Genomic DNA, 16545 nt, shown 5'->3' on the forward strand with positions numbered 1-16545 from the left:
CTTATATCCATTAGCTTTAATCAGCATTTTGACTAACTTGCTTTATTTTCATTAAAAATCAATATTTCTAAATTCTAGAGATTGTCATTAGTTTTCTGTACAATCTTAAGTAGCTGAAGTTAAGATCTAGCCCATGCTCTTTAAGCATGAGCAGAATCCTGACTCTATATGCTTTCTATCTTCTTTTGCAACATAGCTATAGGAGTTGTTTGCACAGTTAGCATGAATTGATTCATGTTATTCCATGGTATCCAGCTGGTAAATTCACAGAAATCCCATTGGCATTCTAGTAAGTATTTGGTAATCGAAGTTAACTCTACTCTATTAATTCCTCATAACAATGCAACATTGATATTTACATAAAAATGATACCGTGATGGTAGTGTCATAGGATAGGCACATTCTCTGCCTTCAGGGACATGAAAAATGGATGAGGCAGCATTATGGTCCAATAGACAAGATACTGGACTAGGATTCAAGAGAACTGGGTTCTATTCACAGTGATGTATTCTGACACTGGGAAAATCTCTTCACCTCTCAGACTGTTTCCCCTCTGACCTTTTGTTGTCTATTTAGATTGAAATCTCTTCAGGGCAGGGACTGTCTTAGTATATATATATATATGCACAGTGCTTAGCACAATGGTGCTCTGATCTTATTTGGGGCCCTTAAGTACTACTATAATACAAATAAATATTAACAACCAAGGTTAATTTACCTTGCAGTGTTTTCTTACAGTGGCTATTTCTATTACAATGACTGAGATGTGTTGGTGAAGTAGAGTGACAGCTGCTCACTGTACAGTTAGACATGCTGCATTCTGACTGATTTAAAAACAGAAAAATTTGTGTTTGAGCCAGTTACAAAATAATTTATCCATTAAAGGTACGGTTTTAAAAAAAATTTCTTGATTTTACAAACACAGGGGTCTGACTGGCTGTACCTTACCTTTTAAACTGATTGGTTCTTAAATGGAATGTACTCTTGCAGTGACAGAAAAAAATGTCCGGAAGGACTCTGCTCAAACCCTCCTAACAAGGTCTTACCCCTGCAAATTACTCTGTACACTGGAGTGCAAAGAAGCGTGAAAGCAGACACCAAAGTAGTGTATGTAACGAAACTACCCAAACTTCCACCAACTAAATCAATTCTTCAAGATGGAATTTGTCCCCCCCTCAAGGTTGGCAAATACCACTGAGCTATCCCTGTTATATCACAATTGATATAAAAGTTATATTAATAAAATATTGGCAGACAATCAATGACTCCAGGTTTGAAAACCAATATATTTGCTTTGCCTCAGCATTTAAATAGCAGCAGGAGTGTTTGTACTACTGACATTATCTCCCAAATAAGAGTCAGCCATCCAGCAACGTGATTGCTTTGGTACATTCATTATAATAAGCAGTCTTACTATTTGACCTTTAAAGTGTCAGAGTTTATCTAGTATTTCATCTTTGTTGGGCTTTGCAGACAGTTTAAAGAGCCATGAAGCTCATGTATTAATTTTAGATCTAAATACAGTAAATATTGCAATTATTTTGGACACACTCACTTTTGATCCAGGTTATATTAGTTCTGAAACTTTCAGTTAATGTGTCTGTCATAACTAACCTTCTGGGCACATTAAACACAATCTGTTCCATGCTGATTAGAGATAACTTTCTACTCACCCTTTATCTCTTTGGTGAATTTTACCCGATGAGAATCAGTCAGAGGTCTTGGTTGTTCATCAATGTTATGAATGTCAAGAACTTCACACATGAACTGAATTACAGGTTGTGCTTTGTAGAAGGCAGTGGCAGAAACTAAGGGGAAAGGAAAAACACAAGAAGGAAGAAAACAGTCATCTTGGAAAGCCAAAGAATCAAACAAATCATCTGATTTTTATTCAAAGTGAGCTTCAAGTGTATGTTTTGCAGCACTCAAGTTTTCTTCAAAAACTTATTAGAAAGTTTTGTGACAGCTTAGTATTGAGCAATCAAGATCTGCAACCATACAGTATACTAGTTTAGTTTTTGAGAAGACTATCTTGAGCCTCATCAGGATTTGAAAGGATGTTCCATATACACAGGGTGCTTGAGTAAGTGGTGGTGTTCAGATTATGACATCCTTCCTTTAGATAGTTTGAAACCAAAACCAAAAGACGGTGTGTAAGGACACCCCTCTGCTGAAGACGCGGTCTTTTGGATAAAATGTAAAAGCAAGATCATGACTAATCAATGGCTCATTAAAGATCCAAAAGCACTTTGAGAGTTAGACTGTTGTGACCTAGTCAAACTGCAGTTAGGATAAATGGATTCTATGTTCTTAAACACTGTTTAGACTGTAAACGTTTTTCCTACATTTCTTGACCTAACTTGTGGCATTCAGCTTGTGTATATAACAAGAGGTACTTTTCAAGTCCATGAAGCAATAGGAAAATGAGTCTATTTGATATAAGGCTTAGAAAATGAGACCGCATGTCAGTCCAGGCAATTACATCATTACTGTAGTCTCTCCCCACCAGGCAGAAGACTCCTAAATTGCATTTAAACCAAGTAAATGTTTCTCTCTCTCTAGGTTCTTATCTAATATAGTATCCAAGTAGCCAGAAGAAGCAGCTAGCAGATATCTTGGTTGTGGGATGGTGGAATTTCAGAAATGGAGGTCCTTCCTTGCCCCACTTTTCCTCATTCTCCATCTACCACTACATAAATAGCTCATTTCTGAATTAATGAACTCTGATGTCACAAGCACTTGTGTTTGTCCTTAGGTAGGATGCAAAGGATTTCAACAGGTTGCTGGCACAAACAGGTCCATTGGAATTGCCAAAGAGGTTGGGAACTGCTGCTGCGAAGAGGCACTCTCACCAAGGAAATGCAACCCAGTGTCACAAGACATACCACGTACAGTATGAATACAGACATTAAGACTTTGCAGAGAATCAAGGCCAGGTGTGCAGAAGCCAAAGGATTAATGTACTCTCCACATTTACTGCTTTTCTAAAGAGAAGCAGATTAGAAATGCAAATTAATTGTTTTAATTACCAAAAAAGGCAATATTAAGCCTGAAAAGAGCTTTTAACAGGTGATTAAAATTCTGCATTAAGAGATTATGTGCAATCTTTCTGGAATAAGAGTACTTCTATTTCCACATTCTCAAGTATTTTTCCAACATAAGTTTTAGTTCTGGTGAAAAGTCTTCAACTGACAAAACCTGGAGGCAGAAATCCTATACTTATCCCTCAAATTAGTGAAGTGCCAATGAGAGCACTGCACATGCAGCGGCGACGAACGCTTCTCCCATGCTGCCCAACCAGTGTGCCTGAATTCTGACCTGACAAGACCACCTCTGAGTATGTGACAGTAGTTCAGTTTCTACAAGCCATTCAGTCCTTGACTACCCTGCTAAGACAGCCTGTAAGATTACCAGTTATGGAGACCTGTGATGGACACCCGTGCTAGCCTAGGTAAGGGCTTGTCTACACTGGCAATTTACAGCGCTGCAACCTTCTGTCTTAGAGGTGTGAATAAACACTCTCCTGAGCGCAGCAAGTTTCAGCGCTGTAAAGCACCAGCGTAGACAGTGCACCAGCGCTGGGAGCTGCACTCACAGCGCTGGAAGCTATGCCCTGGTGAAGGTGGTTTTTTTAGAGCTGTGCCGTGAACACACAAGGCACGTTAAAGTGCTGCCATGGCAGCGCTTTAGCATTGCCGGTTTAGACTAGCCCTTAGATAACCTGAAATGGCCTAGAAACAAACAAAAGTCTGTCCAGAGACTTTTTATGAAAAGTTGGTTCAGTAATACAAAGGAACAGGAGAGTAGCAATATCCTAATGCTACACTCTGTTCTCTACTAAACCTGAAGAGGCAAGGCAAGCTGCTTTTAAAGTAGACATATATCTAAAACTAAAAATGCTGCCCACAGATCAGCAAGCCGAAGGACAAATCTTGTTCTAGCTGCCAACAGCGACATTACGCAGCAGAAGTTATTAGTCATGTTCACTGTGGTAGTGCCTAAGGGCCAACCAAGAATGGGCCCTCATAGTACTAGGCATTGTACAAACACTGAATAGTAGATGGTCTCTGCCCCTAAACACACTAGACAGACACAGGGTGGGGGAAGAGGTAGAATACATAAGCAGAGAGAACTATGTGACAGTAGCAAACGGTGTTAATTTCAAGATTTTCCTTTTTTCTTTTTGGATGGCTTAGTTTGGAACTATTCACATGTCCACCACTTTCTTCATATGTTCACTACTGTCGTCTAGCTCAAATATCCACATGCAAAGGAAATTCAAAATCTCCTTTAAGTTAAAGGAGCTATTGACAAACTTGCCAATAAAATTACTTTGTACCTTGCCATGGATAATCAAACAGCATTGAATAGACCAGTTCTCCACTGGGCTTTGCTCCTGCGAATAACTGTACACCTCGAGGGCATTCGTTTGTAGCCTTCTTAACATATGTTGCATGTTATCAAGGCAGCTGTGTTTTACAAGCACTAGTATCTCTAGAAATCAGGAAGGGAGACTTTAAGGAAACACTTTTTTTGCATTTTAATATAAGACACAAAAATTATACTCTTCTGTCTCCACTCCCATTTTTGAGTTTAACGTTTTAGCTAGTGATTTTACCTTTTTGAGTTTGATTTAGAACTGAGAGAAATTATTATGGCAAAAAGTGTCTGTAACTGTTATGTTTTATAGAATTTTTTTTATAAGATAAACTTTGGATGTGGTTTCTGGATGTGCTTATTTCTCCTCTGAGACAGACTAGAAAGTTATTTTTCACTTAGATTTTAAATAATGCCCTCATGTTTCTCTGACCAAATATGTTATATATTTTGGTGTAGTATTTTTTCCCCAGTACCCTTGCCTCATTCAGTGCATGGAAAATTTCACCCCAAAATGGCTGAAGTTTGGCAAAGTTATAAACAGCTGAAAACAGGGACTGATAGTGGGAAGAATCAGGCAATCTTAACTTTAGGTGGTGCTATTAGCTCAGTCCCTACCTTCACTCAATTGAGGCCAAATATAGAAAGGCTGAGCAATACACTTACGTCTTTAAATAGCAAAAAATATTAGACAATGAAATAGTGAATTAGCAGTTTATGAAGTTCCCAGGTCTCTTATGCTAAAATACCAAAATCCCCCATACAAATAATAAAAATTCTTCAGATATGCGTCACTCCAGTAAGCCGCCAACTTTGTATGACGCACTCTAGCAGACACCTACAGATGTCGATTACTGAATGAACACAAATAGCTTACGCCCCCAACAACTGGGGATCTGTGGTTCATCTCCATGGTAACAAAATTTGTGAAACTGATAGGAACAGATATTTTGCAGAGCACCTTGTATGCAGTAAGTGATCAAAACAAACTCCAATAATTTGATTGTAGATTTAATCTTGTCTCAAACCAAATTAGCAAAGTCATTTTCCCATAATCTGTTAAACATCAAAATTATTTCTATTTAGGAATTTCACATTAATGTGATAGTCTGTTGCACATCCACTGTAAATCTTCTCTAGAATTGAATAACTTCTACCAAGAAGATAAACACAACAAACCTTCTGGTTAACAAGACCTTATTCGGCAGTGATGGGGAAAGCTTACTTCACAAAAAGCAACAAAAGGCAAGACTCGGTGTCAGTGAGGATTAAGACTATTTTCTTTACAGCAAAAACCAAAAAACAAACTAATCTCTCCTCAATATGCCGCATACATACTGTTGAGGATTTACTTGTAATAGCATAAAACTCAAATAATTTTAATTTAACTTTGCTTTTCAACCAATAGCAACATCAGAATTAACTGCTTTAAAAGGTATAGTTTTGGTTGGGTACACTGGATTTACAAAGAACTATCCCTCTTTTTACTTCTGTAGCTACTACCATACATGAGAAAAGGATCAATTTTTTATTGCTCATTTTCCAAGAAGTTCAGTATGCAAGAGCACAGACTTCAGTATTTCTACTATGAAACCTCAGAATTCTCTGCCCTATTGTAATTACTGCACTAAGGCAGGCATTGCACATCGCTTGACTTAAACAATACTTGGCTTGGTATTAAAGAATATCAGCTGCTCCTATATGTCAACAACTGTAGGAGAGAATTATGATGTGCTTTAGACTCCAAGCATTGAGTCATTGCATTTCTCTTTTGAAATAATTGCATTTTTGGTAGTAAGTCTTAGTTATTCAATAGCTAGAAATTCAGAAAGATGTCAGCTCATGTGAACAATGCAATAACTTTGCTTGGACCAGTGGTTTTCAACCTGTGGTCTGTGGACCCCTGGGGGTTTCAAACTGTGTCTAAGATTTCCAAAGGGGTCTGCAGTTCCATTTGAAATTTTTTAGGGGTCCACAAACGAAATAAGGTTGAAAACCACTGGCTTGGACCAATCATTAATGACCTTTACAGTCAGAAATATTCTTGTGTTACAAGTGGGCCATTTAACTGAAAAACCTGGGTATGATTTGCTGATTGGTAGAATATTTTTGATCCTGCACTCCTTACAAAATGCAAAACTCTCTGAATTAAATGGAAATTACAGAAATGGATCCGTTTGTCTTGTTTACTTTTACTATCCATGAGAAAATAATTGTGCAGTAAGCATGACTAGATATGAAAGTTGTCACATGTTCCCTAAACCTGCAGAAATAAGGAGTATCAATATATCCTCAGCTGCAACAATAATGTATTTCATTTCGGTCTCTGAAGCACATGAGCAAGACATAATGGTTACAAAAGTACAGAGCAAGCTGTCCCCTATTTCAATGTCATAATATGTTGAAAAATACATAAAACTCAAAGGCGCACCACGAGGATGTGGCTTTTGTCCACTTGTTTCTTGGTGTCTGTCCCTCTTTTGCTATTTTCTGCTCTACATTGCACATCTAGTGGCTTTCAAGTCAACCTAGCCTCAGGGTCTCTTGGATTTTAACACTGCACCCCACCTACTCTAAATATGGTTTCTGCCCATTCATTTATTGCATCCTTTGCTAATCTTGCTAATGGGAAAGAAACACCATCAAAGTGACCCAACCTCCAACCTAATGGAACACCTGTGGCACTCCTGACTGCCCAAAAAATGGTACCAGCTTCAGTCTCAGCTCATAACTCCAACAATCCACATCTGGCTGTAATAGAGTATCTTTTCTTCGATTTTTAATTTGTGTGTGCATAGTTGGGAAAATTAATTTAACTTTGTTGCAATCTTTTGATAAAGCCTATTTAACACTATCATTATCATATGAATATTGCTTTGATGAAAGCAGTATCATCATAATTAAAGTGTAAGAAATAAAGCTGCTGTTTTAAATGACTGCAGCACCTAACTAACGGAGTCAAAAGTTTACATGATGTGTGGCTATTAAGAAGTGAAAAACTTAAAACTATTAGAAAACTAACAGCACTAGTCTTGGAGTACAGAGTACTCTCTAAGACAAACAGTTCCACAATCTCAGTCCAGATCCTATTACAGTTTTGTCTCCCGCACTCATGAATCTTTCCCTATTGGTCACAATGTCATAGTTCCAACTGAATGTAGCTGTCCTGAGAGGTAAGAGTCCCAGAAGGCTTTAAATATCAGGAGACAGACCCTAAACTGAACTAACTAGTTGGGATCCGCAGTACAGAGACATCCATTGCTTAGTAGATGGGCTGATGAATTTTATACTATTTAGAGCATTTTCAGGCCTGTGGCTTCATCCCTATATAAAATTAAGTTGCAATAGTCAAACCTGCAATTCAGAGTGTGTGGGGGATATTATCAAGGCAAATCTTCAGCATGGAAGATTACACTAAAATGTTTGTATGATCAATGGCCACAAGAGGTTGGTAGAATATTTCAAGCAGAAGCTGTTAAGCAGCACAAGCCATTTTCAGCCAGATCCCTTCAAAAAGAAAGAACATGTTCCATTAAAACACTTTAAAATTCATATGCTTTAGATGAATGCTTATCTCCTTGTAGTCTGTAGAATATTCTGTCTGAAAAGTACACCAACTGTTCTCAGGAGCCTTCTGTTAGGTCTTTAGTGTGTGCTGCAGAACTGCCAATCTCAACTAGTTCAATATAAACAAAACAACTGTGATTTCTTCATCTAATTAGATAGAATACATCAAACCTGACAGCAACTATTGAATCATGTATTTGTACTGAAGTTTGTAAGGTAACATACTTTAAGTGTTTTGTCTAGGTACTGATAATTCTTTTCCACAAACTCATTCCCCGTGTACCGGTGATAGTCTCCCTTACACAGAGGAAACATGTCATATATCTTAATTAACACACTTTTTGTTTCTTGATTAGGACAAACTAGCTTTTGGCCAAGTGTTTACACTTTGATGACACATCCAGAAATACAAATACTAGGACTTCTAAATCCTTTGCAAGAAAAAGCCAGAAGACTGAATTAAGCCCACTGCAAAGGAACTAAGCCTGGTAGTAATTTTTTATATTTATAATGATAAACACACAACTATAAAGGAAGTCTTATAGCCAAGTCACGATATTGAAAATATAGTTTTCAATCAGATAAATAATTTGTACTCTATGTAACGATTTTACAATAAAAGGCTTCAGAATCTTCCAACTGAGCCATTTACTTTTAGAAATAGCTTTTCATGTAATAGCAAATCTGGTTATGTATGTTGTAGCAACTCTAAATTTAGATAAAGCAACTAAATAGACAAGAGATTAATTTTTGTATTTTTCTAGAGTATATGCAAGAATACTTGAAATTAGCTATTTACTTTAAGCTTAATTTCTTAATTTCTAGCAGAGAGAGAAAAGTTAAATTTGGGAGCTGATGATTTAGTTGTGGGAAATGCTTTTGTTCCACAAGTTTTGAAAACTATTCCCACAAACAAAATGTACTATTTTGTAGTGCATATCTGAGTTTCATCAGTCAACTAGTTGAACAGCACAGACATTTTTATTCTTAAAAGGTAACCTTCTCCATTCCATACCTCTATTATACACAAATCATTTACTTACCATCAATATTAAGCATCATTTTCCACATAGCAGGCCGAACAGACTGATGGAATCCAAACCATACTTCCCTGCCCCCTCCCAACGGGTGATCATAGCCCTCTGGAGCTGAGAAAAAGGAGCGGCCCACAGGGGTATACCTATTTAAAAAAAGAAAAGAGTAGCCGTCTGTATATACTACTGCCTTCCATAAGAGTATTTTAAAAGCCTTATATAACAAGGATTATTATTCCACCTCATAAATTATTGTATGGATATTGATGTATATCGGTACCAGAAAGTCACATTTTACAAAATATAGCTATGATTTTGAGACTAAATTAACATTATTCTGTATGTTGCTGTTTCTATAGTGGTATTTTTAATTTTAGTCAAAGAAAGCATTACAATTTTTTAAAGTGACAGCTATTTATGGTATTTAGAGCAAATTAAAAAATAAATGTTAAAGATCTGAAATTAAATCATCCTTTCAGTAAAGCACGATCTTGACTGCAGCACAAATGCTGACTGGCAAGGTGCTTCTACAGAATAGTGTCTGGTGTATATTGGCTCCAGTCTTTCAGATATCCTTTTGCGCTAGCATGAAAGTGAGTATGTTTTACCAAACCGATGTGTTTTTAGTCCAGCTCACTAATTCACATTCTATTGTCCAAAGCTTGGTGTAAGCAAAGAATTTGGAAAGTTATGTTGGCATTTAAGATGAATAATAGTCGTGTAACAACCTCTGAGAATACAACCATTTGGACGGATCATATTAGTGTCAAGGCCATTAGCTTTCATGTTTCTTTACAATTCAGGACAGTTGAAGGATTTTAGTTCCATAAAGAGACAAGATCATTTTGGCAAGTTACAGATACATTTCACCAATGTATTTCATTTCAACCTCTATAAGAGAAAACTGCCCTTGTGCCTCAAACCAGTACTCAAACTTTAAAAGATAAAAGTAACCTCCAGTACATGAATAAAGCAAAATGTATATCAAAATTACACTAGCCTCCTTTGAAATTTCAGATTTCTGAGACGAGGAAAACAGATACTGTTAAAGAAAACTTATCTCAACTGTTTATCCAGAACATGAAGTTGCAGTTTTGTGAAATGTCAATGAATTAAAAAGGCTCATGCTTTCAGATAAGGCACATTACAAGTTATGTGGAGCCACTGATAAACTGGAGTACACAAGATGCAGTGGTACAGTATATTGTAACCCTTATTACTTCGTTTCAGATTTCTTAAACTTGACTTGAAGATCCAGAACAAGTGTCTCATGGTCCTTAACAGTTTTTTGGGGGAAGATACTGTCTTGAATAATCCACTGTGGAAAGTCTTTGATATTACCTGTTCTGGGTCTGACCTTCCTGCACAAATATTCACACTCAGATAATATTAGCTTCAATTGACTCAGACCAGGAATCTCCCCAGGCCCATCAGTAAGACGTATTGTGTGTAAGGAATGGCTTAATTGATTTCCTCCTGCTATGTTTGTGCAGAAATATGAATGGACTTCACCCCAAAGTTTAAAAAAAGCTAATGGGAGAGAGGGAACGAAGATGAGAGAACCTACTTCATGGAGGGTAGGTGTCGTAGCACCACATCGACAGCATGAACAGGGTTAGTGCTGATTGGTTTGTCTAGTTCCAGAGGCTCAGGCAAGGTTCTTCCTGTCAAAACTTCATGCAGCAAGTGCCAGCTCACCCGAGAAACAAACTTTATTGACACCTTGAAGGGACGATCTTTTCCACCTTCTCCTGGTAATGTTACATCCAAATCTACCTGTTGAAGGGAATGGAGAAGCAGAACACAAGAGCTGTTTAAAAGGCAAATGAGATACAAATAGAGCTCTTGACTACAAATGGTGCCATTTTCTCTTTCAGACAGTTAGCCTATGTTTGTCCCACCTATCCACAATCTGAAGTCAAAACTGGGGAGAAGGAACATTTTTGCTTTTATTTGGCAGGTGTGGGAAAGTAGAAGGGGAGTTCTGAGATAAGGAGGAAGAATCATATAAAGTGGGTGGAAGGAAGTTTAAAGTGATGATGACACTTTGCAGCAGCTCTTGGATTTAGCCTATAAAATAACTAACAGCAGAAAACAAGATCCTGTCAACACTTAATGTTTTGAGTTGTGTAAGCAACTGCTCAAAAAGAATGGTTCTCTCAGTCTGCCAGCATAGCTATCACACACTGCAGCATTATTTCCCTGCCCCGCAGAAGGGAGGGGAAAGAGAAGAGAAATGTTTTTATTTTAAACTTTTAGGCTACTGCAGCTATAAACATGCTGTAGATGACCCTTGTTCCTCTTTGCCCCTGGCAGCCTATATCACTATTTCTGAACATAGTTTGTGATCATGTCTGGTGAAACACACTGATTAAACACAGATTCAAAAATGATTACAAGCCAAGGTTTTGGATTGGGCTGAGAGTGGATAAACCCAGGAAACTGGATGCAACAAGCTGCATACGTCGCCTTAAATACATGATCCATATGTTCATGTATTATCAGTCTAGCCTCAAAGTGTGAACTCATTATCTTAAGAGAATTTTAACTTGAAAGCCTATTTGTGAATGTTTAATAATACTGCTACTAATAAATTTAAAAATTTTATTAAAACTAATGTTAAAAAATTATATAATACATAGGTTGGGAAAAGAATGTCTGTACAACTCGGTATATTGGCGAGGAAGAGGAGGAGGAGAGGTGGACCAGGATGAGAAGAGATGGGGTGGGGTCCTGGAGGAAGGGGTGGAGTGGGGGCAGGGCCTGGGGCTGAACAGGGTGTTTGAGGGGCCAAGAAAAATTTGAAATTCAAATGGGGGTCCTCAGGTTGCTAAAGTTTGAGAACAAGTATACTATATAGTATATGTTGTAAAACTGAATATTTAATATGAGATCTCAGCGCAGAAAAATATCAAATACTATTAAATATTTACTGAGAAGATGGTAAAGACTATTACTTTCTGTATATTATGGGGTTTATGGATCATCAAGGTGTACATTAGGGAGGTTCTTATTGCATTTCAGATACCCTAGTGTATTTTCAATTATTTCTGAAGCTAACCTTTTTAGAAAGATATTCTTGCTTTTCTGACAAGCTGTGTGCAACAACGGAGAAGTACCAATATGTCTTACCCCAGTGGTTGCTACAGGGAGTGGATTGGCTGTATAAAGGCTTCTCTTCCCATCATAAACTGGTCTCCGGTCCCCAAATATTGTCACTTTAAAATGCTGCACCATGGAGTCCACCACCTCCCTAAAAAAGGCACAGTTGTAAGAGAACAGAAATATCTACAATTAAATAATCATGGAAGATTGTATCACTGAGAACAACTGCCTTCATATTTTTCACACACTTTCTTCAAGCAGTTTTCAGTAAGCTTATTTAGAGAAAATTAACTGATTCGCACTTGACTGATATTCCATAAAATAATTCAAGAAATTCAGACAAAATACTGAATAATGAAATGCTGAAGGATATGCAATACCACCAGCAAATACAGTTGCTTACGAATCATTTATTTGTATTGCCATAGTACCCCAAAGCCTCATACAGGACTGATGCCCCACTACGCTACAAACACATTGGAAGCAGCTTACCTTCAAGCACTCAAACTGGAACTATGGAAAATGTACATGCTTAACCTTACAACTGGTGGTTATGCTCACTCCTGAAAACCACACAATTTTGAATGTTTTAGTTCATCCTAAAAATTTGTTAATCTATACATCAATCTGCAAAAAGGAGTTGGTTACTGTCTTCTCCAGGCTGCTTCAGTATTAAAAATACCCAAGAATGTTGGCCTTTTAAAAATTCTTAAATGTTTTTAAATCCCTACATTTTAATCCCACCCAAAGCCAAGATTACAAGTAACAAAAATTGAGTAGGATTATGGTTTATTGTGACTTTCTTTAACAGCGGTTAAGATTAATAAATAAAAAATACAATAACCTAATACAGCCACTGAATACTATAAGAAAGCCACCAACACGGAATTTCCACATTCTTTTAACCCCTCACACAAGTTGTAATAGATTCAGGTACTAAGGAGTCCAGGGACTTTTCCTCTTTTGCAATCCATCTGACTAGAGCTGGCATCAAATGTTACAAAAAACCCACAAAAACTGCAAGAAACAAAAACCAACTTATCTTCTCCATGGCCTTGCAGCTGCTTCTTACTCTGCTAAGAATCAGGATTTTTGTTAGCTATAGCATACTAATCGTTCCCATTCTTAAATTACAATAGAGAGTGGGAGAAAATACTTAATTTGCATTTTTTGTTCCCAAACAGAAAAGTTTACTTATATGACCCTTCCTGAATGCATAATGTTAACCCAAAGTATTTCCATAAAATGACAAACACTTTGCTTCCCTTTTTAAACAAAATTAGTAACAGCAGTTAAATTTCCCAAAACAATATTGTTTCCAAGGCCAATAAAATTAAAATGAAAAGGAGGACTTGTGGCACCTTAGAGACTAACCAATTTTTTTGAGCATGAGCTTTCGTGAGCTACAGCTCACTTCATCGGATGCAAAGCTCATGCTCAAATAAATTGGTTAGTCTCTAAGGTGCCACAAGTCCTCCTTTTCTTTTTGCGAATACAGACTAACACGGCTGTTACTCTGGAACCTAAAATTAAAATGTTATCCAATCTGCAATTCTCTCCATTTTGAGGATTTTGTAACAGACTCAAATCTTAAACAAAAAAACACTAGAAATGTGCACACACTTGCACTGTAACAAGAACTTTTTAGTGTCCTATTACTAATGATTCTTCTTGCACACCACAATCAAGTCCCTCTTGTCTGAAAACCCCTCCCTACACGTTGGTGCACTGCCACTCTCCCTACACTATGTCCAACATACATCACAGACTATAAACTACGCAATGCCAATGTTTCAATAAATTTCAGTTTGCAACCTGTGACAAGAGATGAACGAGAAAGATAAAGAAGGTGGGGAGAAGTGGGAAAAGAGGGAGACAGCTTCTATACTCTTTTACTAACAGAGCTATGTCTAATCTAACAGTTTCTAACTGCAGCTTTGCTCCATTGAACTTATCTGTACTGTGGTCTTCAAAAACCAGCACTGGTTAACTCAATAGGGAAGACTTATGGAAGAATACAGCAAAGAGAAGTGAGAAGGGAAACAGAAGAGGAACATTACACTACAGTTTATATACTCTAATTCAAAATACTAGAGACAGCCTGCAAGAGACCAGGAAGTCTATTTCCAAAAACACTTCTTCAAAGGAAAAGGCATTTTGGTGTTGCATTAACTCATGTAGTGCAAGTCGTAGCTGCCTGTCTGCCTACCCAGTCAGCAGAACATTCTCTGGCCACTCATTTGTTCTGCAGACACAATGCCCCCTTTATTGGGCTCATTACAGCCATCTGTAGCACTTACTGTATATTAAAGATTTCAACAATTGTGTTTTTTAGTTAATACCTGCCACATTTATATATTTATTTTTTTACACACACACACACACACACACACACACACACAGCTGGTGACATTTTTAAACAGACAGCAAGTTTAGTGTAACCTACTATAAACAAATCTACTAAGCACATGCAGGATTTCAACAAAGATACCAGATTTCTTGCTGTCATTTGCAGTAGGAATCACAGCAACTGTTAGTATTTAATTTGATCATGCAATTTAAAATATAAAACTTCTTGAGTCTTTCAAATAGGATTATAGTTAATTTGACTATAAAAGGTATCTTCATAGTCAGAGTTGCTGCTTGTATGTACTGGAGTCACATGTGCTCACGTTAGTGACAAAATCAGTGCATTATTCATACAGAAAGTAATAAAGAGCCAATGCAGCTGAAGGAAAGTGAGATTTTTTTTTTTTTTTTTTTTTTTTTACAGGCTCACACACCAGCAGAATTTTTAACTAGATTCCAAATGGAGAAACTTCATGCAGGTATACAGAGATGGACCCCCTAACTACACCTTAATTACACCTTTAATGCACTAGTTAAGCCAAGTTATGGCTAATGGATTAACTTGATTTTCAGATAACAAGGAGGGTTTGAAGGACCAGTCAATAGCATCTATTTATTTGCAGATAGATGGAAATCATAGATAAAAAAGAAATCCGTTCAGTACCCACTTAAAAATAATATTTCAGAGTACAAGAGCATTTCAAGGAAACGTTTAAATGATGTGACCAGATAAAAATATTTTAGGGACATGAACTTTACAGTGCTACTGTAAATTAAGATCTTAATAAAAATTAAACTGGTATTTTATTATGTAAGCCATAAGAAAACATCGGCTGGATTCAAGTGGATATCAAACAAATACAGGTTTGTGGAGCTGAACCCAATACACAGCATTACTATTTCTCTACCTGTGTTTGCAACTTTTACTACAGTGACTTTTACACGTGGAAAAGTATGCCCTTCTTGTTAGCCAAGCAGCCTCCTTGCCTTCAAATCGCTCCTCAAAACATTTCGCAAACACTCTAAAATTTACCACAGCTCAATCCATACACAGTGACTGAGACCTTCATAAAATGCTAGATGTCATTGAATGTACCCAGAAAATTGCCTGGAACAGGGGGACTGTATTTTAATATGTAAAGTAGCAAACACTTATATTGGTACTTAAAAGTTTACAAAATGTTGAGGACTAACCAGTTGCAGCTTAGTTTTAGCAATAATTAAGAAATCATGGGTGGCAAACATCTGAACTATTCCAACTTCACCAAGAATATAGTCTATAAATATCAGAGACCAAAAATATAAACACACAAAAAATTAGTCCATATTATCAACTATTTATAATCCTCCCCCAAACTCTGATTTACTATTATACACAAAAAACGGCATTAAAAGAGCATTAAGGTTGCAAATGCAAACATTAGGAAATGCCAGAATTAAGACTGTCTGTGAAACCTTAATTCAGCCCCTTTGTGGACATGCATGACAGTCTTTAATAACATGATCCTATACTATATTTTCCACACAGCCCCTAGCCCAACTGGACCCACTCTCCCTCCTCCAATTCTCAGTTTCTCTTCCCGCCCCCAAATTCCAGTTCACGAGACACTGTTCCTATCTACTTCTCTCTCTCCCCCATTCAACTTTTGTTCCCTCTGCATTCTAATCTAATGGCTTCCTCCTCCATGCTGCCTGGGTGCCAGCAGTGGGGGAGTCAGTGGAAGCAGAGGGGAGTGTTGCACGGTTCTATGCTCTCAATTCTGGTGCCTGGCCCAAAACTGCTGGGAGTAGCCATTACAGGTGAAGTCTTTCTGAGCCCCCATAGCTGTGTGCTGGAGTAGCCATGTGGGGATGACAGGTGGAGTCTTGTCAACACTAGAAGCTGTGAGAGGCTTGAGTATGCTCAGTGAGGATAACCTTTGAAGATTTTAGCTGTTAAGCTCTAGGATGTCTCTACTGAGAATGTGCGAACTGCGATTTTCAAAGGTCAACTTTGAGTGGATTTTTAGGAAGACAGCAAAAGGCACATTCCTGACACAAAAGCTATCCCCCTTGGCAAATTTCAAATCCCGGCTCCAAAGCTAGAGCATTTCAAAGAAAAGGCTGCAACATT

General features: G+C 37.4%; 1 protein-coding gene across 1 annotated transcript in view; it reads right to left on the reverse strand.

The window, feature by feature from the left end:
• The window catches only part of AGO3 (argonaute RISC catalytic component 3), a 73776-nt gene that overhangs the window by 33574 nt on the left and 23657 nt on the right, over positions 1-16545 (reverse strand). The window contains exons 3-6 of the mRNA XM_075121365.1: positions 12111-12231; positions 10546-10754; positions 8988-9124; positions 1674-1808 (exon numbers count right to left, since the gene is read on the reverse strand). Of these exons, the coding sequence (XP_074977466.1) occupies positions 1674-1808; positions 8988-9124; positions 10546-10754; positions 12111-12231 (602 nt within the window). The remainder of the gene's footprint in view (positions 1-1673; positions 1809-8987; positions 9125-10545; positions 10755-12110; positions 12232-16545) is intronic.

Source organism: Caretta caretta, chromosome 19 (genome assembly GCF_965140235.1).
Source record: "Caretta caretta isolate rCarCar2 chromosome 19, rCarCar1.hap1, whole genome shotgun sequence".
NCBI lineage: Eukaryota > Metazoa > Chordata > Testudines > Cheloniidae > Caretta > Caretta caretta.